Consider the following 23,859-nt stretch of genomic DNA (forward strand, 5'->3'; position numbering starts at 1 on the left):
CCCCAATCAGAGGCAACAATAAACAGCTGCTTCTAATTGGGAACCATATCAGCACCAACATAGAAATAGATATACTAGATCACCCCCTAGTCACGCCCTGACCTACTACACAATAGAGAACCAAGGGCTCTCTATGATCAGGGCGTGACAGCCTGGGCTTGCTTATACTGAATCCGATGTTGGAAGTTATGCGTCTTTTTCAGTACTCTAAATGCCCTGTTACCTGTAGCTACTTCAAAATAAAAGTTAATATATCTTTGCAGAGAACAATAGGTGAAATCTTCGCCATAGGCTACAAAAAAGAACAACATTTCATAAAAATCTAAATGAAAAGTTGATTGAAAGTGTAATAAAAGTGCATTAGATGGTGCCTTATTTCCCATTCCCATCCATGTCACTTTTATCTGAAAATAAATCTGACAAACTCAGATTTTGGGGTGCTAACTTTTATTTTGAAAACAAAATGAGGAAAAATATTTTTCCCTCAATTGGCACATGATGAAGATCATAAGGTCTGAAACAATTGTGTTCTTGTTTGTACAGTTTCTAAGCAAAATAATCCATTTAAGGTGTGCAGTCATCTACTCCAACAAATATAGATAACCTCTAGTACTGGGCAGCAAGTTCAGTATTTCAAGTCATGTTATTCTATAGACAATGGCTAAATCATTAAATAACAAGCCAATATCCTTCATTAAATGCTTGTCATTCTGACAGGGCAAATCAAGGAGTTCAATATGGCACATAAACCATTTTCCATCCCCTAAAATAATTGTATATTCTGCAGTCTCATGATAATACAGTTTTGCTGGGCACACGTTCTGTCTAATAATTCCTTTGCCTCATAACCATGGTTTAGGTCTTCGGAAGTTGACATGGAAAGTTAATGTTCATGTTATACTTGTCTTGAATTTAGACTTCCCTTCCTGCCCTCCTCCAATGAAAACTAAAGCTACACCAAACCAATCTTAAAGAGTAACAGACTCACACAAAATATTTTGTATTAAATAATAAGGTAATCAAATTCTACCAATCATGTCTTACCGGAAAAAAAAAGCCATGTTTTCTGACTGTTTCAGATAAATAAGGTTTTATTCACAATGTAAGCTTCCATTATTTTTACATTATTACATCTGATGAAAGAAAGAGAGAGGGAGCCTAGCATATAAATAGATCGCACATATTTGAACTTTTATTGATTGCAACATAATCACGTAATAATAAAATAACAATTGATAACACTCATTTGTTTTCAAAATCATAGCTAAAAGTTGCACAAAGATTGCCATGACGAGGAATCAAAAATGGTGAGCTGCAGCTTTGACACCGAACACGCCCACATTCTATTAAAGTGGAAAGACAAAAGTGGCTTTTACATTTCAAAGAACATGATCATATGAAGTAGAAACTTTGCAGTTTTTCTGGATGAACTCAGTGTCCACTCTTTGTCCATCTTAATCTCACAGGTCTACAATATAGGACAGGTGATGGTAAAGAAGTCCCCTTTAATTTATGGTCTGGAAACAACATCTTCACAGTCGTACACTACTAATTGGAGGCTATCGTAGAAGCGGCACAGGCACTTGAAAGACATTAACATTGACATACAACCTGGTACACAGTCATGCAATGATACTTGGCCAACATGACTTTGAGGTAATGATTAACATACCGAAGAGCTGCTTGAAACACGGTCTATGTCATTCCGGCCATTTTTCAGCAAATGCACTTTTGAAATCCTCCAGTTTTAACTTGGAATACCCGTGCAACAGAAATAAAAGGGCACCAACTTTAGAAGGTATATGTACAGTTTTATATAAATATACATATCTACCCAATTAGGAATCTTTATTTTCTACAATGGTTTTTGCTTTTAACTATCAAGCTTGTCCACAATTTTTGCGGGTGAAGGCAAAGCCATCCAGTTTGCATAAACACTATCATTGGCATATCTTGTAAAGACTGGGTTAGTGGCATCAAGTCTGTTGAGCAGTACCGGGCTCTTCTCAGGCCAGTTCGGGTATGACATGCCTAAAAACGAGAACATATCATTTTTCTGCACTGAGTAAAGAAAAAGTAGAGTGCAGACAGTAAGGCTCCCTTAAATTTTGGACAGAATACATTTTTCTGAAGTGAATTATAGACGGTTGTTTGACATAGGAACATGAGAAGGCTATACATTTATAATCCTATGCAGAAATCACTTCAGACAATAATGGTGTCCATAGTTCCTGTATAGTTTAACTGAGAAAATATACTGGATTGATTAAATAAGATTCTAAGAAAAATAACAATTATCGTTACATTTTTGGTAATGTATGTCATGATCTCTAAATGTTATCCTTGGCTCATGCACCATTGATAACTGTTGTCCATATAAAGCAGATACAAGAATTGCATCACTGTAACAGGACACCACGGTCACCAAGTCACTGTTTGTTCATGGTAACTAAGTCACTGGCAGCCATCTTATTGCTAAATACTTTTATGAACTATCAACTGGAAGTGCTTAGGATCTATAGGATTTGTTTGGGAACTTCTTATGAAAATACTTTTACAAAGTATTGTTTATCAATGTTAGCCAAAAGTTTATTTCAAAAGACTTACTGTATGCTTACATTATGCTTAATAGGTAGCCTATATACACACAAACAATTCAGATAACTTAAGACAGTCTGGAATCCAAATGTAATAGATAATGATTGATTCAGCAAGGACCTGTTTCAAATGCTAAACTGTATTTGAACAGTATTTTCCAAATTAATAAAAAATTGGGGGTGTTGGAATGTGTTTTGCAAATGTTTATGTCGTCCAAAATGTATGTTTCCTAATATAAAATCAATACGCAGGCTTGAATGTGGATTACAATATGTCATATGAGGGAATTATGGAAATGTTTACTATTTACAAATGTGTAAATATTTTGGTCAGGTTGAATGTACATCGGAAGCAGGTCCAAATAGTGATCATCAGACACAAGAGTCTCCTTTTCCACTGACTCTCATTTCCTAAGAAATGGGAGACTTTTTCATGAAGCATGCCTAGATCACAGTCACACACTACAGGAAGCCAATCACAGCATGTCAAAAACAGACCTTATGTGTCCTGTCTCTAAAATCGAGTAAATGCATGGGAAATTCTACCATAGAGCTTGTTTTCAATCCATGTGGAGGGAATGGTTCGAGGGAGAGGGGCATTATTGCTGTCCACTAGGGGTGTGTCCTCTTCGGAGAGGGCGTCGTCGTACAGTAGGGCGTCGGCTGGCGTAGACGCTGCCAGGTCCAGGTAATCCTGATAACAGGAGAGGAACACCCTGATTAGGCTAATCACTGCTAATACAGTCATAATACAGTCATATCCTACCATGCAGTTATGACCTAACTTAACCTCCCATATAGTTATGATTGTAGCTAACTGGCATAAGACATCCAATGACAAACATTTGATAGGAAACCGAATATATTAGAGCAATACATTTCCTACTTTTGTGTGAGATAAACAGTATTAAAAGTACTCTGTTTCAAATTCTAAACATATGAATCACATTTTTGCACTGTATTTGACATCCACATTTTTTTTTACTATATTTCGCCTCTTTACCTCAACACAAGACTAACTGCTATCTATTGTAATTATACGTTTTGCAAATGTTGCCCAGGGCCATATTTTGGGGATGGTCACCTGACATTGGTTCTACTTATTGCTGGACATGAGACTGTTTATGACATCACATACTGTAACTACCATTTATGACATCACGTACTGTAACTACCATTTATGACATCACGTACTGTAACTACCATTTATGACATCACGTACTGTAACTACCATTTGACATCACGTACTGTAACTACCATTTGACATCACGTACTGTAACTACCATTTGACATCACGTACTGTAACTACCATTTATGACATCACGTACTGTAACTACCAGTGAGCAATGTAATGACCACACTAGACAGAGAAAGAGTGTTGGTTGTTTTGCTTGATCCTACCCGGTTTTTCACCATCATCTTCTCCAGTTCTTTGCTGATGTCTATGAATATGGGCCTTTTGTTTGACTCTTGTTTCCAGCATCGAAGCATCAGATTATACCTGCAGAAACACATTCACACGACACTTAATGGTCAGAAGCAACAAAACATAACACACGATTCACCGTGAAAATAAATGAATGGGATGGTTTACCTACAATTTACAATAGCTCATTACAACATTAGAATGAATAAGTGTGGATTTGCTGCTGGTTTGTCATGTCATGGATGTCATTACCATCACAGTGTAATAGAGTAACAGTGAGTTTTACTGTGGTTACAATGATGCTGGGGTAAAGTAAAGTGGCAAACGTACATTTCCTCAGTACAGTTCTCTGGTTTCTCCATCCTGTAGCCAGTCTTGAGGAGGTTAAATAGGCGTTCAGGGGCGATTCCTGGGTACGGGTTTCCACCCAGTGTCACAATCTCCCACAACAGCACACCAAAGGACCAGCTGGCAGGAGACAGAGGACACCGCATTAATAGCACCACAGTCTAATGCCTGGATGAAACAGTTATTCTGATGTTTGCTGTATAGTTTATCCGAGGAGGTAGGTAGCCTGGCGGTTAAGGTCATTGGGCCAGTAACTGAAAGGTATCTGGTTTGAATCGCTGAGCTGGCAAGGTGGAAACATCTGCCACTCTGCCGTTGAGCAAGGCAGTTAACCCCCAACAACTGCTCCCTGGGTGCCAATGATGTTAATTAAGGCAGCCCCCAGCACCTCTCTGATTCAGAGGGTTTGGGTTAAATGTGGAAGACACATTTCAGTCGAATGCATTCAGTTGTGCAATTTAGTCGATTTTTGAGCATGCAAACATTGTTGGTTATGGATATGTATCACAGGTGTTTTAAGTTGATTGCGCAAGGTACTCACACGTCACTTTGTGTTGTGTAAATGTGATCAAACAAGGATTCTATTGCCATCCATTTCACTGGGATTCGACCCTGAAAAGAGAGGCAAAAAAATAAGAGAATGGACATTGTTATCTCAGTTCTGTGAAAGAAATCCTTATTACAATCGATAACAAACTAATTGACAACTTCAGAAAACAATATAATTTAGTCATTTTTAAAGGTACTTGGGTATTTGATATTTGGGTTCCCTACCTTGCTCCTCTTCACATATGAGTCTTCCTCATACACGTCCCGGGACAAACCAAAGTCTGAAATCTTCATCTTACGGCCCTCCGCAACTAGGACATTTCTTGCAGCGAGGTCCCTGTGAACAAGCTATTGGAGGACAAAAGTCAATTCAAGCTCCTTTCTTTACAAAACATGGAGTCACATTGACATTGAGCTAGGTTTAGCATGGAATTCATACATACAGTGGGTTTGATAAATTGAGCAAAAAAGACTGTAAAAAATAAAATACTGAGCAATTTATATGCTCCAAAAAATGTGAAATGTATATTACTTTATACTAATGCAATTGGTTAGAGAAAAGGATTTTGTTTAACAAGTCATATTTATTTTATCTTTAGCATGTTTTGGCATTAGAGTTAGGAGAACAATAACCAGAACTTTACCCAGAACAAAGAACAAACCCAAAACAGGAAGATCAGAATGCCATGAACCAAGAGGTTAAATTAAAATCCCAGTTGAATAATAATGACTGTATAAATGAAAATGTACAATGTAATCATGTACAGTACCAGTCAAAAGTTTGGACACACCTACTCATTCAAGGGTTTTTCTTTTTTTAAACTATTTTCTACATTGTATTTTCATATTTCGTTATCAACAAACGCGGTGAAAAGTACAGTAAATGTAAAATGCACATAAAATCAACAGTGTAATCTTTGGATTTAGTCTTATGTTAGGTGAACTGCTGTGTCCTCAACTTTGGTCTAATAATTTTTCCACAATCTCCAAACTGTTCCCTTTCAATTGCTACTATGCTTATGCATTTCATAGAAACATTCAAATGTAGCCCTATCCATATAAACCTATTCCTACTAGTGTAAAGGGTTAAGGGAATGGGCTCTTGGAAACAGTCACATCACTGGAATATTCCTATGAAAACATTAGTTAATGACCTAATGAGACTCTTAAGGGAACGTTCTCTAAAGTTGTGTGAACATTTGTTGTTAGCTGGGAAGATTCTTATCAATAAAATCAAACAAAATGTAATATTTGGTCCCATATTCCTAGCGCGCATTGACTACATCAAGCAGTTTGTTTTAGTTGTGTTTGATTATTTTGTGTCCAATAGAAATGAATGGTAAATCATGTATTGTGTCATTTTGGAGTCTCTTTTATTGTAAATAAGAATAGAATGTTTCTAAACACTTCTACATAAATGTGCATGCTACCATGATTACAGATAATCCTAAATGAATCGTGAATAATGATGAGTGAGAAAGTTACTGAGGCACAAAGATCATACCCCCAAGACATGCTAATCTCCCTAATCTCCCAATCTCCCTTGAAATTGGTAATGGTGAGAGGGGTATAATTTTGTTTGATTTTATAGATCAGAATCTTTAGGGGTGCCAATAATTTTGACACCTATAATTTTGAGATAAACAATTATTACTTGTAAAACAAAATCTCTTTCTCTAAACAATTATATTAGTATAAATATTAAAGTTTTTAGAGCATACAATATAGTTTAGTATTTGTATTATTTACTTTATATAGTCTTTTTGGCTCATACAGTATTTATCAAGGGTGCCAATAATTTTGGAGGTGACTGTATAATAAAGGCAAATCCTTACTTCCACTTCAGTCAAATTTTCACTGAGTCATGCATTGATGTCAATGGGAGACTGAGTGAAATTTGACTTAAGTGGAAGTTAAGATTTGCCACATGGTGAATATTCTGAAAGTGGTAATTGCTAGACAGGCACCTTCATTTCAGCCAGGTACTGCATGCCCCTGGAGATCTGCCAGGTGAAGGAGATCAGGTCGCCCATGGTGAGTGCCCTCTCATCTGGATTCTCCAGGTAGCTCGAGTTGCGGTTGGCATCGTTGCCTGACATGTAGCTGGGTCCCACCTTTCGGCTCTCACGCAGGAAGTTGCGCAGTGACCCATATTTGGCATATTCTACAATCAGATACATTGGACCTAGATGGAAAGACACAACACTTCAGAACACACACTTAGGCTTACAGTATCTGGCAGGATTAAATTAAATATGCATCACATATACCAGGTATAACACCGGAAGGTTAAGCATTGCAAGGACATCATGTTTTCATTAATATGATCAAGTGGGCCCCCAATTTATTATACCACAATCTCATGATGACTTTGAGCATCATTTGATCAGACAGGGTATCTGAGGCACTGCTACCATAAAGGACAAGATCTGAAGACAAGATTCTCAAGTATCACACATCTCCATTGTTGAAGGTACAGTCAATCAGCAACATTGATACCCTCAAATGGTGCTCGGAGTGGATCGGTATGAAGCCTTACCATCCTGGCTGCAGGCTCCGTACATCTTGATGACGTGTGGATGGTTGACTTGCTTCAGTAAGGTGAATTCTGACAGGAGGTCCCGCAGTTCACTATGTGAGGCATGGTCTGTTGCAAAATAAAAGAGAGATTCATGAAATACTTTCATAAAATACATCACCTTATACGCCTGCCCACTAGACAGGATTAGGTGGCCGCCTAGGGGGACATACTGACGAGGGCGGGATTTAATAATCTTGGGTAGTTTATATTCAGAGCTTGAGTAGCCAAAGTGATCTGTTTTAGGTCTTTGTCAGGAATCAGGACTGACAAACTGTACCATATGGATGGGCAAGGGCGCAGCTTTCACTGGGGATGGGAGGGGACATGTCCCTCCCACATTCTGAAATTGCATTTATGTCCCCCACCAATTTTATCATTGGAATGTGATACAAAACGAGGCAACGGTGTGCTTTAGGACCATGCGGAAACCTCAGAGCGGTTGGGTAGGCTGTTTGGAGTGTTTCTCATAGCGGATAAAAAAATATAAATAATAATCATGTCCCCCCCACTTCTAAAACCAAAGTTGCACCTCCGTGGATGGGCATTCATGAAATGAATTGCGAGCTGACACTGTATACTATAGGCTACAATTCTACCTTGCGAGGGCATTTTATTTTGTCTCGCCTAGGGGGGCAGAACTGCCTGCACCTTATATCTATCATGGACTGGTCAAAAGTCACATCATAAAAATCTACTACCACTGTATATTCAGTATACAGACACCTAGGGACTCACTCACTGCATGAGTCTTACAATAACTGTTCCTATTGTCTGCTCTTTGTCCGGTTAATCTTACCTTTAAGCATTTTCACAGCTACTGTGGTGTAACCAGCCTTTCCTTTCAGCCGGAATGCAGTCGCCTTGACAACCTTCCCAAACTCCCCTTCTCCTAATGTTTTGCCCAGCACCAGGTTTTTGCGTGGAAATTCCCATTTGGGATCCTCCTGTTAAAACAATTAAGCAACACATAAAAAAAAAAAAAAAAAACGTCTCTATCAATACAACATATATTTGCAGGTCTCATGATCATTCAAAAGGTAATTTAGTATAGCTAGGTTGGAAAATTCTGGAAACTTCCCAAACATTTTCAGGAAAGGCCTTACGGGTATTTTGAAGGTATCAATGGCTACTTGGTTCTCCATGGAGTCCAACGAGCCACGGCGCATGTTGTTAGCGGAGTAGCTGATTGGGTAGGATTGTGCGGGCCGCCGGAAGGTCATCTCAGCCGAGGTGATGGGCGGCTTGGGGGAGTTCTTGTGGTAACGATGGATGAAGTAGGAGGACAGGAGGATGGAGACAATGAAGGAGAGCAGCACGGCAGTGGCAACGATGGTCTTGCAGACCTCGTCACACATGGCCTCTGCATCAGACAGAAGGTCTCAGTGAACAAAAAACACGATGGAAACCATCCTTTGACAACAAAGGGCAAAATGTAATTTCACCTTTGATTGACATACTGTATCATATCTTGAAACATCTCCATTTTGAATGCTGTTTCGTTACCTATTGGGGGGGGGGGGGGGGGGTATATGGGTCAATACACGTACAACAAAAAGGATTTGAAATGATACAACTCACCCTCTACATCATCCTTCTCACAGAAGCATTTTTCAGAGTAGCAGTAGCAGGTTCCATGGCCAGCTCTAATGCCAGACATGATGCCCTTCTCATGACCACCTATAACGGGTTCAACTGAGAGACACAAACACATGTAAATCTATTGAATTTAACAATAATAAAAAAAACTTCAAATACTGTCAAAAAAGAAAGAACGTCAATAAGGTAGCCAAATATAAATGGCCCTAAAAGATGTAGGACATTGCTCACTTGTACAATCCTGAGGACATATTGATGCGTCTTTGCTTTCAACTGCATCACAAAAGCCATCAGGGCACGTGCGGAGGTCAGGGGAGCAGGTGGAATAACTTTCTGATATTCCTGAAAGATAAAGGAAAAATATAAAGCATCATTTCCTGTTTCCATTAAATACCCCTATATGTGGCACATAGGGCTTCCACTGAAGAAGAATTTGTCTGTAACCGAGAATAGGACCTTCCAGCTGGATTACCTGGTCAATGACAGGTAATCTGGTCAATGACAGTGTGGGTACCTTTTGCATAGCCCTGCCTCCATTGGCACCTCCCTGTGGTTGCCCCCAGGCCTCTGATGTTCTCACAATCCCCACGCTGTCTTCCCTTTGCACAGGAGAGGAACCACTGGTCTAGGCCCTGCTTATCAACTACACAACACAAACACAAACTTTATGAAGACAAAACGCATGTCCACCATATGCTTCACTATGATGCAATTGTCAAGCAAGATCACAAGAGTCTTGGACATGGACAAAGCTATGGAGAGAGTCTTGGCCATGGACAAAGCTATGGACAGAGTCTTGGACAAAGCTATGGATAGAGTCTTGGACACGGACAAAGCTATGGATAGAGTCTTGGACACGGACAAAGCTATGGACAGAGTCTTGGACATGGACAAAGCTATGGACAGAGTCTTGGACACGGACAAAGCTATGGACAGAGTCTTGGACACAGACAAAGCTATGGATAGAGTCTTGGACACGGACAAAGCTATGGATAGAGTGTTGGACACGGACCAAGCTATGGATAGAGTCTTGGACACGGACCAAGCTATGGATAGAGTCTTGGACACGGACAAAGCTATGGATAGAGTCTTGGACACGGACAAAGCTATGGATAGAGCCTTGGACACGGACAAAGCTATGGATAGAGTCTTGGACATGGACAAAGCTATGGATAGAGTCTTGGACATGGACAAAGCTATGGACAGTGTCTTGGACACGGATAGAGTTAACATAATTTGACAGGTCTCTACTACACTAGTACTAAGGTCTCTAACAATGAGGCCTTGAAAAATAACTGATCTGATGACTTCCAAATATGAATGCCATACACCCGATTCATTGGTAATCACTGTGGCCAAATCAGCATCAGTCTGGAGTATTGCTGGGCATGAACTTATTATCTCAGGAGAGTACTTACTATCGCTGTCGAGCACAACGAGGATCTGAGTGCTAGCCTGCAGCAGATTCTGTTGCTCTTGAGCAATAACCACATACTGCAGGTCCTGGCACTCTGGCCTGCGAAGCGCCTCTGTGTCGTTCACATATAGCAACCCCACCATGTCCTTGAGGCTCTGTGCAATGCTAATCGCAGCGTAGCATGACTGTACGTCGTCGGACACATTCTCGGTCTTCTCTGCTACTGCTAGCCGGTATGTGACATTGATGCCCTGGAACTTCAGGCTGTTGTCCACACAAATCCGACCGACCTGAAAAGAAAAGGAACATAAATCATACAGGGAAAATGCTACAGTTCTAATCAGATTGACACATGATCTTGCATTTAGTCTACTGGGGGAAGAAATAGGTCCGTGATGAGCCAACCTCTGAAATATCAACCAAGTAACCTCACAGACTGCTTTAATGGCATTTCATCACATTATTCCTGAACAGCGGAATACTATTATCTTAAAAGAGTTGTCTGCCTCATAAGCATTTCATGAGCAGTATCCCTCTTCTCAAGCATAGAGGGCTGTGTGTGGACTCTATAGGTACCTGGGAGTAGACGTTAGCTCTACGTGTTAGGGCGAAGAGGTATGTCACATTGGTGAAGTGGATGGGGACAGGAAAGATGGTGATATTGTAGTGCAGCATCACAGTTCCCTCTGGATGGGGGTACGTAGTGTCATTGACCAGGTAATCCAGCTGGAAGGTCCTATTCTCGGTTACAGACAAATTCTTCTTCAGTGCAAGCCCTACATGCCACACAAAGGGAAGGGGGGGGGCTGTTTATTTAATGAATCGATCAAAAGATTTAGTAGAAGTTTGTCACATTAACAGGCTGGTTTCCCGGACACATATTAAGTCTAGTCCTAGACTGAAAACCGACAAGGCTTACTCTGTGTCTGGGAAACCAGTCTTTAGAGTGATTGGGTGATTGGGGAAGTCATCTGGACTACTCACGGAACTCATGAACAGTGCCTCGGACGTTGCCAAAAATGGCCTTCTCTTCTTTGAAAGAGTATTCTATGGCGAACATTTCATTTATCCATGAGTCATTGGTCATCATATTTCCGACAAATCTATTCTGACTCTGGGATTTGGGATACCTGGGTGTTGTGTCTCTGTCGTAGACAACCAAGTTCCCAAAATAACTTCCCTGAGAAACACACAACAAGAACAACAGTGGTATCAATGATACATGTATAGCAATAAACTGATATGCAGTTTGGTAGTAAAGTAAAGTCACCTGCTTGCGATCAAATTCCAGCACCACGTCCTCTGTGTCTGTTCCACTGACATACGGTGCATTGTCGTCCTCGTCGTAGACGTTGATATGTAGTGTAACAAAAAACGTGTCTATCATTGTGTCAGTCTGCACTGTGCAGATCAGCATGGGACTGTATGTCTCCCTCTCCTCGCGGTCCAATGGAGCAGTCACTACCAACTCAGTGGTGTTGTCAGTTACAGCGAATGGGGCTGGAACATCTAGAGACAAACGGAACATGAAGAGGAGATGTAAACATATCATGTTAGTCTCATGTTGCCAGACTTTGTAGTTTCATTTTCACCCAGCTACTGGAACAACAATGAGAAAGAAAATCGTGAAAAAAAGATTGAAGTTAATATCATGCATTCTATAAGAGTGGGAACATGAGGTAGACATTGTTCATGTTTTAAATGACTATTGTGGCTGGAAACGGCTGATTTTGAATGGAATACCTACGTAGGTGTACAGAGGCCCATTATCAGCAACCATCACTCCTGTGTTCCAATGGCATGTTGTGTTAGCTAATCCAAGTTTATAATTTTAAAAGGCTAATTGATATTAGAAAACCCGTTTGCAATTATGTTAGCACAGCTGAAAACTGTTGTTCTGATTAAAGAAGCAATAAAACTGGCCTTTAGACTTGTTGAGGATCTGGAGCATCAGCATTTGTGGGTTCAATTACAGGCTCAAAATGGCCAGAAACAAATAACTTTATTCTGAAACTCGTCAGCCTATTCTTGTTCTGAGAAATGAAGGCTATTCCATGCGAGAAATTGATAGCTGGGCATTTGTCCGTAGTCATGGTATCATCCACATTAATGTGAAAGTGCTCAGAAGCATATTCTAGTCTTATTTACAATAAATGTGACTTCGGAATGACACAATACATTATTTACCATGAATTTATATTGGACACAAATAATCTGAAACACAGCCAAAACAAACAGCAAATGGATCCAACAAGTTTGTAGAGTCACAAGCTTGATGTAATCATTGCATGCTAAGAATATGGGACAAAATACTAAACTTTTGACTACTTTAACACACATATAAGTGATTTTGTCCCAATACTTTCTTCCCCTAAAATGGGGGGACTATGTACAAAAAGTGCTGTAATTTCTAAACGGTTCACCTGATATAATGGAAATACCCTCAAATTAAAGCTGACAGTCTGCACTTTAACCTCATAGTCATTGTATCATTTCAAATCCAAAGTGCAGGAGTACAGAGCCAAAATAGCAAAAAATGTATCACAGTCCCAATACTTTTTTGTTTTCTTTATATGATACAATATCAGTACTTGTTGCATTTACAACTTGTCTACGTCCTATCATCAACTGATTTCAGCCAGTGTATAGTTGTAGATTGACTGCATTATTTGAATGGAATGTTGACATTTTGGCAGTTTATTAGAAACAGTTATGGAATCATTCTTCTAAAACTGGCTGGCTAGCTAGCTGACAAACATACAGTGCTGATAAATTCTTCAAATTCATTATTATACAGAATATCTTATCACAGCACTGTGATAAGGGGGGCTGTGGGGGTGTGTGGTATGCCAGTGTAGAGACCTGCAAAGTGTTTGATGTTTCTCATAATATGAGGCACAGAGACAGTGTGGGTGAAGGTGAGTGTAGCAAGCCTCACCGGATTCTACACTGTAGGAGATGGTGTAGTTGGGGCAGACGTTAAGCCTGGTGAGCTGTCTGAGCTGGCGGAGGGCCCCGGGGAACCTGTTCTCCTTAATGTGGGAGCTCAGGTCTTTGTCAGGGAAGCACAGTTTCTTCAGCTCTGGTCTGGTCTGGCCACACGGTGGCGCCGTGTCATTGATGAAGGTCAGGCTGACTTGTACGGTGGGGTGGCTGAGGCCACAGAGGAACTTCTTCAATGGTCTGGTCGCAGCAATGACACTCAGCGGCAGCTTCCAAAACTTATCTGGTCAGCAAGGGAACCAAAAGAGTAACAAAGTATCCCATTTAAATCTCCCACAGTGCATTTATTTCTTGATGACTGGGCACTTTCTGGGCTTCTATGCAATTACATTACTATCCAGGCTCCGATTTCCCAAAAGCATCGTAATGCTAAGTTCATCGTTAGAAGCAATGGTTAAAACCAGATTCTGAAAGCAGATCCGTGAACATGATGTATCACCTTGAAGCTCAAAGTTATTACAATGCACAAAGCGTGAAAGCTGAACAAACTTCAATCACTCCCCCCCCACACATTTGACAATGTTAAATATAACTATATTTGAAATATACTGGAGTGTTGTGTTCAATGGACAATTGAACATTTGTATATCAAAGGAAATAAATTGAACGGTCAACTTCCTAACATATTCCATAAACAATGGGAAAACAATACGTGTGCACAACCTTCTGTCTCTATTAAACTCACATGCAGAGTCAAAGTCGCTCCACTCCAGGGTCTTATTCATGGAGAGTATCCCTGTGGTCTCGTCCAGGTGGAACCACGGGGCATAGGTTGGAGGCCTCAGGTAGCACAGGTAGAAGTGGGGCCGTTGAGAGTCGCTCTCCACCATGGCGTGGACCTGGAGCACGGGTGTCCCTGCAGACTGCCCGACGTACACGGTCTCCTTGTACTGATTCTGGGGGAAGTAGAGCCCAACTGACCCTGCAAAAAGAAAGAAAGGCCATGTGTTAGGAATGGAGGTAGTTAGAGGTTAGGCGCACAGGTAGACAGCACACTTCCACTTCCACATCCCATCTCTAGGGGGCAGCAGCAACTGGGGCAGGTGCTGAGAGTGCCAGTAAGGCTTGACAAGGTCTTTCTGCATTTGTTTGAATACCTTTTTGTTATGGCTTTACTTATTGTTTTTGTCACCAACAACTTAACATTTATGAACTGCTTGGGCTGGACAACTACAGAGTCAGGACAGAGCTCATCCTGGACCCTGGTGAGTACACTTTCTTCCTAGGCACATGCATGTTAGCTTTCTCCTACTTTCACATTAAATGCAGACATGTTATAGAGTCAAGACCAGCTAGACAGGCCAATAACACCTAGACATAGCGAGAGTAGACTCCTTTTTTTTACATTTACATTTTAGCAGACGCTCTTATCCAGAGCGACATACAGTAGTGAATGCATACATTTCATACATTTTTTTTTTCTTTCCGTACTGGTCCCCCGTATGAATCGAACCCACAACCCTGGCGTTGCAAACACCATGCTCTACCAACTGAGCCACATGGTTGGCTAGCTGCTTTCGTAACACATGGAATCACCAAACCACCCAGATACTATTTACATACCTGGGAATGTAGTCTGAATAACCACAATGCACTCTGAAATATCAAGACACAGTCTTTGACATTCCCAGTACTGTAGCAAGTAACTGAGATGCTGTTCGATTGAAGAGAGAAAAAAAGTAAGCACTGTTGCCAAAAACAGACAGGGAGATTCGTTACCAAATGCAGCCAAGACCTGTAACTTAACAGTTTTGTTTTTTTCAGGATAATGTTTCATTTTAGTTGGGTTGAATTATTAGTACCACGATCCCTGATGTCATATGTTCATTGTAATATGCTACTGCTAACATACAGGTCACCTCTAAAATGATTGGCACCCTTGGTAATGATAAGCTAAAAAGACTGTATCAAATAAATAATTAAAATACTGAGCTATATTATATGCTCCAAAAAAAATGTATACTAATACAATTGCTCAAAGAAAGAGATTTTATTTAACAAGTAATACAACCTATTATCAAAAGATAGCTGTCAAAAATGGGGCAGAGAGAAACATTTGCTGGTTTCTAGCTTATCGCGTGTCACTCGTTACATTTTGCCATGAGGTTGAGAGAAAATGTTGCAGTTTTAAAGCTAATCTCCTGCTATTCTACACATTTTGCCATGAAGTCGAGAGAAAATATAGCAGTTTTAAAGCTAATTTCCTGCAATTCTACACATTTTGCCATTGCTTATGGCATGTTCATATACTATCTGGAGGGCCCCCAACCCCCCAAAAATAGGAAAAAACTTTTGTGTAATTTTGTGTGATTATTTTTTGGGGGGTTGGGGGCCCCAGGGCACTTGACCTGCATGATTGTTTGGTAACCCGGCCCTGAAAATGAGGTAACACGCATATAAAATCCATTTGTCATCCATCCATCACTAACTTAAAGAAACAAATGGTTGTTGACCTTCATAAATCAGGCAATGGGTAAAAATGTATGCCACTTACCAATATTAGGGAAATATCTCAAAAGTTTAAAACCACTGAAACAGTGATAAACTTGTGTGGTAGAGGACGCAAGTGTATCTTGTCCCAGTGACGAAGAAGGTTTGTGAGGCAAAGAAAAATCCAAGGGCATCTTGGGTTTACCAAGTCTCCAAATCTACAATTAGATGCCACCTCCATGCCAATAGGCTCTTTGGAAGGTTTACCAGAACAAAGCTTTTATTGTGAGCAATTAACAAATGTAAATGCCTGGAGTTTGCTAAATGGCATTGGCACTTGAATTGGAACCGGGTGCTATGGTCAGATGAGATGAAAAATAGAGGTCTTTGGCCATGCAAACCAGCAGTGGGATTGACGTCAAAAGAAGGATGCATATGCAGAAATAACCTTATAACTACTTTAGAATATGCTGGTGGATCTATGATGTTCTGGGGTTGTTTTGCTACCATTGGTCCTCGGTCCCTTGTTATGTTCAACGTCATCATGAACTCCACCAAGTACCAGGACATTTTAACCAAAAACCTGGTTGCCTCTGCCATGAGGATGAAACTTGAAAAGTGGATCTTTCAGCAAGACAATGACCCCAAGCACACAACAAAATCCACAAAGAAATGGTAAATTGACCACAAAATGTACATTTTGCAATGGCAATGTCTCCGGACTTGAACCCCATTGACAGCCTGGCCGCAAAATCCACATGTAACATAGTAAATGTTCATTTTTCCCCCTCCAATTTGCATTATATATTATGTTTGGTATGGTTACATAGGACAGTGGGTTACTTAAGACAAAAACAAAAGTAGGGAGACTGGTCAGGGAGGATAGTTGGGTGTATAACGCAAACATCTAGCAACCCCAAGGTTGCGTGTTTGAATCACATAATAGACAACTTTAGTATTTTAGCTAATTTGCAACTTTTAAGTTTCAACTTGACTTTAAAGTTGCTGTTAGCTAAAATGCTAAAGCTGTCTTTATACTTACCTTTTTACATTATTTTCCTCGAAAGGACAGCCAGTGGATTTTGAGTGTGTCTCCCCTATTTAAAGAGTTGGTCCTCCTGCTCTTCAGTCTGAGAGAGACATTCTGAGTGCAGGATCATGTCTCCCTTCCTCTGTACATAAAAAACTGTTTAAAACAGACACAATAGTGTCTTTTGAAAACTGCTTCATATATTCCGAAGTCGTCAGCGAATGTGACTATGTATATATTTAGGTTGCCGTTAATGTATATAAAGCCTATTTCGTCAAGTTAACCAAGTGTTTGATGGCTTAGCTAGCCATGTCAATGACGAGCTAACTATCACTGTCAGCCAGCGCACTGTAATGTAACGCTAGCTATTGCTAGCAAGTGATTTATTTCTTTAACGAAATATGAATAAGTGAATGTTTACATTCTTACCATCTTAAATGTTTTTTATAAAAAGGGTTGTACTTGTACTCTACTTGTACTCTTGTACTCTTAAATAAAGGTTTAAAAAAAATCTAAATGAAATACTCTGTATATATGGATTGATGTCACTTCACATTGAGGGCACGTATCATTACTATTGCTCCTATCTAAAATATATAATGTGTTCTATCCAACCACTGAACGTGTTGGACCATCTGTGACCATCCTGTCAATGCCTGTCAGTAGGGGGTCCTTCACGCTCTGGGCATGACTGACTCAAATGAACGAAATTAGTCGAAAGATTCATTCTTTTGACCAAACAAGTCGAAAAGATTAGAAAAGAGCTGAACTTCCCATCACTATTAGCCACAACAAATTTGAATTCGTAATGTATCATACATATTGGCAATTCATAGCATATAATACGAATTGGAGGACGTAACATTACATGCGAAATGGATGATGGACATCCACAAATTAATGCACACCATGTGAAACGTAACATATCATACAAAATGGAGCGAATCAAATTTACAATTACCTTGTTACGTCGACCCCTGAGTCCAGGTTGCCATTGAAAACATGTGGTTTGAATTGAAGAGGGCAGTCCATAAACGCAGACCCCGAAGGACATCAAGGATCTGGAAAGATTCTGTATGGAGGAATCTTTATCTTTATCAAGTGTGCCAATCATTTTGGAGGTGACTGTACCATGGGACACATATCCACTGAATGTAGCTTTTATGCCTACAATGTCAGTGAATTGCACAATCCTATTACACTTTTTTTACTGCCTAACTTGAGGGTGTGCCCGCACATACAGCGTCATCAACTATCAGAAATCTCTTCCCTGATAGGCCTATTTCAATTATGCCACCATACATGTCAAATGATGAGACTACACTATACGATGAGACTGTATCCTTACAATATATACGTTTTATTGGCAAATATTTTATTCTTATGTCAACGGAAATTGAAAAGAGGGGCTCAAATGACACGTAAGCAGTAATGAGTTTCTCACATGGTCCATGAGGATGTGGTTTCCGTTTCTCCTTGGTTTCACCTTGGGAAGTATAATTCCAGGGGATAACATGATACCGGGAAGAAATGAATCATGAATCATTACCTGCTGGCCGGGACTGGGGGGGGGTTGTGGCCAATGTTGGTTAATCTATAAAGTGCAATTGCAGGCTATGCATGTTTTACAGGAAAATTGAGATGTGAGTGTTAGACCTGTAATTATATCCCATGTTGTGTTCCTGTCCAATGTCGGTGGGGACGGCCATTTAGGGAACACACTAATGTCATTAGCAGACAGCGAAACTAGATTTCCTATTTCTGTTGGTGCAGTTGAGGCCTTGGCTCTGGTTTCAGACATTGATTTAATTTCGCTGTGCTTGGATGACAGGGGGTCGAATTGGTGGAAAAAACGTGTCCAGTCTTCCTGAAGGATGGAAATTCAGTCAGCCAAAGCTATGACCCTCTTTATTAAAAGCTTTGCTAAGATGAAAAACAAACAGAAGTGCCAGTGGTCCACTTGTCTGAAAAATCTTGGCCAAATTCTGGCCAAAAGTATTTTCCCTCCATAAAATTCTGCTATTGGGCTAGATTATTTGGTTTCTCTCCACATCTCGAAGTTAAGTGAGGAACATTAACCAACACCATGATCTATTCAAATGAAAGCCATTCATAACATTTGATCTGCTTGAAGAAAAAAAAAAAACGTCGAAGAATAAACCGCAACATTTGGACAAAAATGTGGACGTGGATTAAGAAAGTGAAGAGGTGCCAGATTTTGTAAAGCAACATAATCATAAAGTACATCAAGTACTAAGAAGAAAGCTCCACCGATCAGAGTATTCACATGGACAGCATAGCAAGAAATGTGACACGTATTATTACAGCATCCAGCGTCCAAATCCAAGCAGCATCCAATGACCATCAGAGGGAGACATTTCCCTTTTTCAGATCCAACAACTAAAACGGTCAACCTGCCCTGAAATCCAAGGCAACAGGGGAACATGATAACTGTGTCACAGTGGAGGCTGGAACGGCTCATAATAATAGCTGGAACGGCGCAAATGGAATGGCATCAAACACCTGGAAACCACGTGTTTGATGTATTTGATACCATTCCACTGACTCTGCTCCAGTCATTACCACGAGCCCGTTCTCATCAATTAAGGCTCTACCAACCTCCTGTGCTGTGTAGATAACACTCCAGAACAAAGTGCTCGAACATCCTCTTAACATTCTGATCCTAAATGCTTGAGCGATGTTTACAAAAAGGAACAACATCATTGTGTATCAGGGCCAATAGACAAACTATACGAGTTGATTGTACATAAAATAATATCTGAAATAAGTATTGAGTTGCTTGATCCTTACCTCCAAAATCAGAGGCATAAGAAACAGAGGTACACTCAGAGATGATGTGAAGGGAGGCATATGTGGACTGACAAGAATCAATGGTCAAACAACAAACAGGTGAAATTAGAATTCACTAGTGAGGGCTGACTGTGGCTTGAGGTTGGCCATGGTGGGTGAACCATATGCTGGCGACTCAATTGGTTTATATCAGTTAAAATTCAATTTATTTCCAGGACGGAAGCCAACAGAAAAGCAAGCAGTTTATATCAAAGCTAATTAATTGAATGCATCAAGCCCGCTTGGGAGCAAATAGGTTTCTTTGTTCAGTGATACCGTTAAAGGTTTAACACTGGAGTGACTCAGGACTGTGATGATTGAAAACCTGAGAAATGTAATGTTAGAGACAGTCACTTCAGCAGATGCGCTCACTGCTTTGACCTCTCATAACCACCGCAAGGACTATGACCGCAAACACGTGATGCAATCTGAACATATTGATTTCAGCTCAAAGGCATAGCCAGGATTTATGATGGGAAGGTACGACTTTTAGAAAGCAACACTTCGATCTAATTACCCCCCGAAACTGGTGGGTGCTCGACATTTGCGTTGGATGGGGTGAGTTACCCCATGTAATGCAAAGAACTAAACACCTTACAAATATGTACACCATGAATGCAAAGCATTACGTATCAACATTATTATCAATTAGAAAACCCTCCGATTTAAAAAAAATGACATTTTCATCAATTGATATATCATTCCTTGAGGGGTTTTAAAGAACACTACGCTGCCGCAATCGTTATGGTGACATGTAACTTTTTCTTTATATTGATGTAATAACCATTACATGCTATAGGTATGAATGAATTGGTTTTTCTTGTCTCCTCCTTTAACCGAAGCCCAGATAAAGACAATCATCTGTCGCAGGACATAAACAAACAACATGAAACATGTCTGCATACTCAGACCGCCGGTGACAGATAAGAAGGATGTTTAGGATTGGACCAGTTTGACAAGCAGACAGCCTGGGGACGTCCTCTGACTCTCAGCTGGCCAGGACAAAGACAGAAACTCAATTAGCTCACGACGCACATCACCGGAGAGATTTACCATCTATGAGCTCATGTGCTACACTAGAGAAAGAGCCCCAGCCCCAGCTCCAACAACTCTGCTTACTAATCTGTCTGAGGAGTGACAGACACAGACCCGGGTTCAAATAGTATTTTGAGCATTTGCTTGAGCCTGCCTGGAGTGCCAGATTGGAGGGGTTTGCAGTTTTGAGACTATTCTATTGGTTCCAAGGTGCCAGGCAAAGTCATTGAAGCACAGCTAAAGTATTTGAAAGATTTCCAAAACGATTTGAATCCGGGTTCCGAAAAGGTGTGCATCTAGTAGTGGCCTTGTGTCTGGGCAATGAGTTGTGTGACTGTAACAAGAGCAAATCCCATGCCCTTTCTACCAAGGTCAACATTCATTCAATGCATCTGTCCCCCAGTAATGACCCATCGGAAAAGTCAAGTATATGGCAGCGGGCCAATCAATAGCAATACTAATCAACATGTTCATGCTCATTGTTTTAACTGATGAGCTAGAGAAAAACATGCACAGTTATTTCCAAGCACGTAAAGTAGGGCTCATTGATGTATACTACTATTTTTGTCCAAACAAACACTACAACTGTGGAATCTGAAAGTCTGTTATAGAGTCAAATGGGTCATAATCATCACGCACACGATCTGCTTGTGTATAACCCATTATTCCACGCAGAGTAGGTATAGAAAACACCAATGTGACAATATAAATCAATCTAAATCTGAAAGCTGTCACGATCACTCTGTTTCCAAAAAAGAAAACAGCAATGAGAATAATCACTAAAGACTCTATACAAGATCCAATGAACTAAAAGGCTGCAAATCAAGCAATAACTCAATTGATGAAAGTTATTATTGATTATAATGTTCTTAGTTTGCATTGCCAATATACAGAATTGCTACATGATACTGTCGTGTCCAGATATTTGTCTGCACAGTTAATCAAATCAAATCAAATTGTATTCGTCACATGCTGAATACAACAGGTGTGGACTTCACCGTGAAATGCTTACTTACAAGCCCTTTCCCAACAATGCAGAGTTAAAAAGTAAGGCAATTTTGCTAAATAAAAAGGAAATAGTAACACAATAACATAACAATAACGAGGCTATATGCAAGGAGTACCGGTACTGAGTCAATGTGCAGGGGTACAAGGCAGTTGAGGTAATTAAGGTAATATGTACTTGTAGGTAGGGTTAAAAGTGACTAGGCAATCAGTATAGATAATAAACAGAGTAGCAGCAGTGTATGTCAAGAGTGTGAAAGAGTTGAAAGTGTGTCAATATGCATGTTTTGTGTGTGAGCAGATGTAGTGTGTGTGTGTGTGTGTGTGTGTGTGTGTGTGTGTGTGTGTGTGTGTGTGTGTGTGTGTGTGTGTGTGTGTGTGTGTGTGTGTGTGTGTGTGTGTGTTGGAGTGTCAGTGTAGTATGTGTGAGTGTGTGGGTAGAGTCCAGTGTACATAGAATCAGCGCAAGAGAATCAGTGCAACAAAAAAAGGGGCTCAATTCAAATAGTCCCGGTAGCCATTTGATTAACTGTTCAGTAGTCTAATGGCTTGGGGGTAGAAGCTGTTCAGGAGCCTTTTGGTTCCAGACTTGCTGTGCTGTTGCAGCGAGAACAGTCTATGACTTGGGTACCTGAAGTGATGTACAATCTTTAGGGCCTTCCTCTAACACCACCTGGTATATAGGTCCTGGATGGCAGGGAGCTTGGCCCCAGTGATGTACTGGGCTGTAGGCACTACCCTCTATAGCGCCTTACGATCAGATGCCAAGCAGTTGCCATACCGTGCGGTGATGCAGCCAGTCAAGATGCTCTCAATGCTGCAGCTGTAGAACTTTTTGAGGATCTGAGGGCCCATTCTAAATCTTTTCCGCTTCCTAAGGGGGAAGCGGCATTGGTGTGCCCTCTTCACGACTGTGTTGGTGTGTTTGGACCATGACGGGTCCTTAGGGATGTGGACACCGAGGAACTTGAAACTCTCAACCTGTTCCACTACAACCCTGTCGATGTGAATTGGGGCGTGCTCGCACCTCCGTTTCCTGTAGTCCACAATCAAATCAAATCAAATTTTATTTGTCACATACACGTGATTAGCAGATGTTATTGCGGGTGTAGCGAAATGCTTGTGTTTCTAGCTCCAACAGTGCAGTAATATCTAACAAGTAATATCTAACAATACACACAATCTAAGGTAAAGGAATGGAATTAAGAATATATAAATATTTGGACAAGCAATGTCAGGACGGCATAGACTAAGATACAGTAGAATAGGATAGAATACAGTATATACATATGAGATGAGTAATGCAAAATATGTAAACATTATTATAGTGACTAGTGTTCCAATTATTGAAGTGGCCAGTGATTTAAAGTCTATGTATATAGGGCAGCAGCCTTTAATGTGTTAGTGATGGCTATTTAACAGTCTGATGGCCTTGAGATAGAAGCTGTTTTTCAGTCTCTCGGTCCCAGCTTTGATGCACCTGTACTGACCTCGCCTTCTGGACGATAGCGGGGTGAACAGGCAGTGGCTCGGATGGTTGTTGTCCTTGATGATCTTTTTGGCCTTCCTGTGACATCGGGTGCTGTAGGTGTCCCGGAGGATTATCTCCTTTGTCTTGCTGACGTTAAGGGAGAAGTTGTTGCCCTGGCACCACACTGCCAGGTCTCTGACCTCCTCCCTATAGGCCGTGTCATCTTCATTGGTGATCAGGCCTACCACTGTAGTGTCGTCTGCAAACTTAATGATGGTGTTGGAGTCATGTGCTGCCACGCCGTCGCGGATGAACAGGGAGTACAGGAGGAGACTAAGCACGCACCCCTGAGGGTGTTGAGGGTCAGCGTGGCGGATGTGTTGTTGCCTACCCTCACCACCTGTGGGGGCGGCCCGTCAGGAAGTCCAGGATCCAGTTGCAGAGGGAGGTGTTCAGTTACAAGGTCCTTAGCTTAGTGATGAGCTTGGATCATTCATCAAAAAGCACTAACAAGCTTCATC

General features: G+C 40.7%; 1 protein-coding gene across 2 annotated transcripts in view; it reads right to left on the reverse strand.

Annotated features, from left to right (window-relative positions):
* Positions 1-430: 430 nt before the first annotated feature.
* The window catches only part of ret (ret proto-oncogene receptor tyrosine kinase), a 30,337-nt gene continuing 6,908 nt past the window's right edge, over positions 431-23,859 (reverse strand). Inside the window, exons 2-20 of one of the 2 annotated variants that reach the window (XM_014154262.2) lie at positions 14,203-14,439; positions 13,453-13,740; positions 11,785-12,023; positions 11,499-11,694; positions 11,091-11,290; positions 10,516-10,804; positions 9,612-9,740; positions 9,329-9,439; positions 9,080-9,193; positions 8,605-8,861; positions 8,298-8,445; positions 7,460-7,567; positions 6,888-7,105; positions 5,146-5,268; positions 4,913-4,983; positions 4,354-4,491; positions 3,999-4,098; positions 3,144-3,291; positions 431-2,031 (exon numbers count right to left, since the gene is read on the reverse strand). In XM_014154262.2, coding sequence (XP_014009737.2) covers positions 1,874-2,031; positions 3,144-3,291; positions 3,999-4,098; positions 4,354-4,491; positions 4,913-4,983; positions 5,146-5,268; positions 6,888-7,105; positions 7,460-7,567; positions 8,298-8,445; positions 8,605-8,861; positions 9,080-9,193; positions 9,329-9,439; positions 9,612-9,740; positions 10,516-10,804; positions 11,091-11,290; positions 11,499-11,694; positions 11,785-12,023; positions 13,453-13,740; positions 14,203-14,439 — 3,272 coding nt within the window. In that variant the 3' untranslated portion in view covers positions 431-1,873. Of the gene's footprint in view, positions 3,292-3,998; positions 4,099-4,353; positions 4,492-4,912; positions 4,984-5,145; positions 5,269-6,887; positions 7,106-7,459; positions 7,568-8,297; positions 8,446-8,604; positions 8,862-9,079; positions 9,194-9,328; positions 9,440-9,611; positions 9,741-10,515; positions 10,805-11,090; positions 11,291-11,498; positions 11,695-11,784; positions 12,024-13,452; positions 13,741-14,202; positions 14,440-23,859 lie in introns of both variants that reach the window. The other variant, XM_045700700.1, reaches the window with a different exon arrangement.

This window comes from Salmo salar, chromosome ssa18, assembly GCF_905237065.1.
Source record: "Salmo salar chromosome ssa18, Ssal_v3.1, whole genome shotgun sequence".
In the NCBI taxonomy this organism is placed as follows: domain Eukaryota; kingdom Metazoa; phylum Chordata; class Actinopteri; order Salmoniformes; family Salmonidae; genus Salmo; species Salmo salar.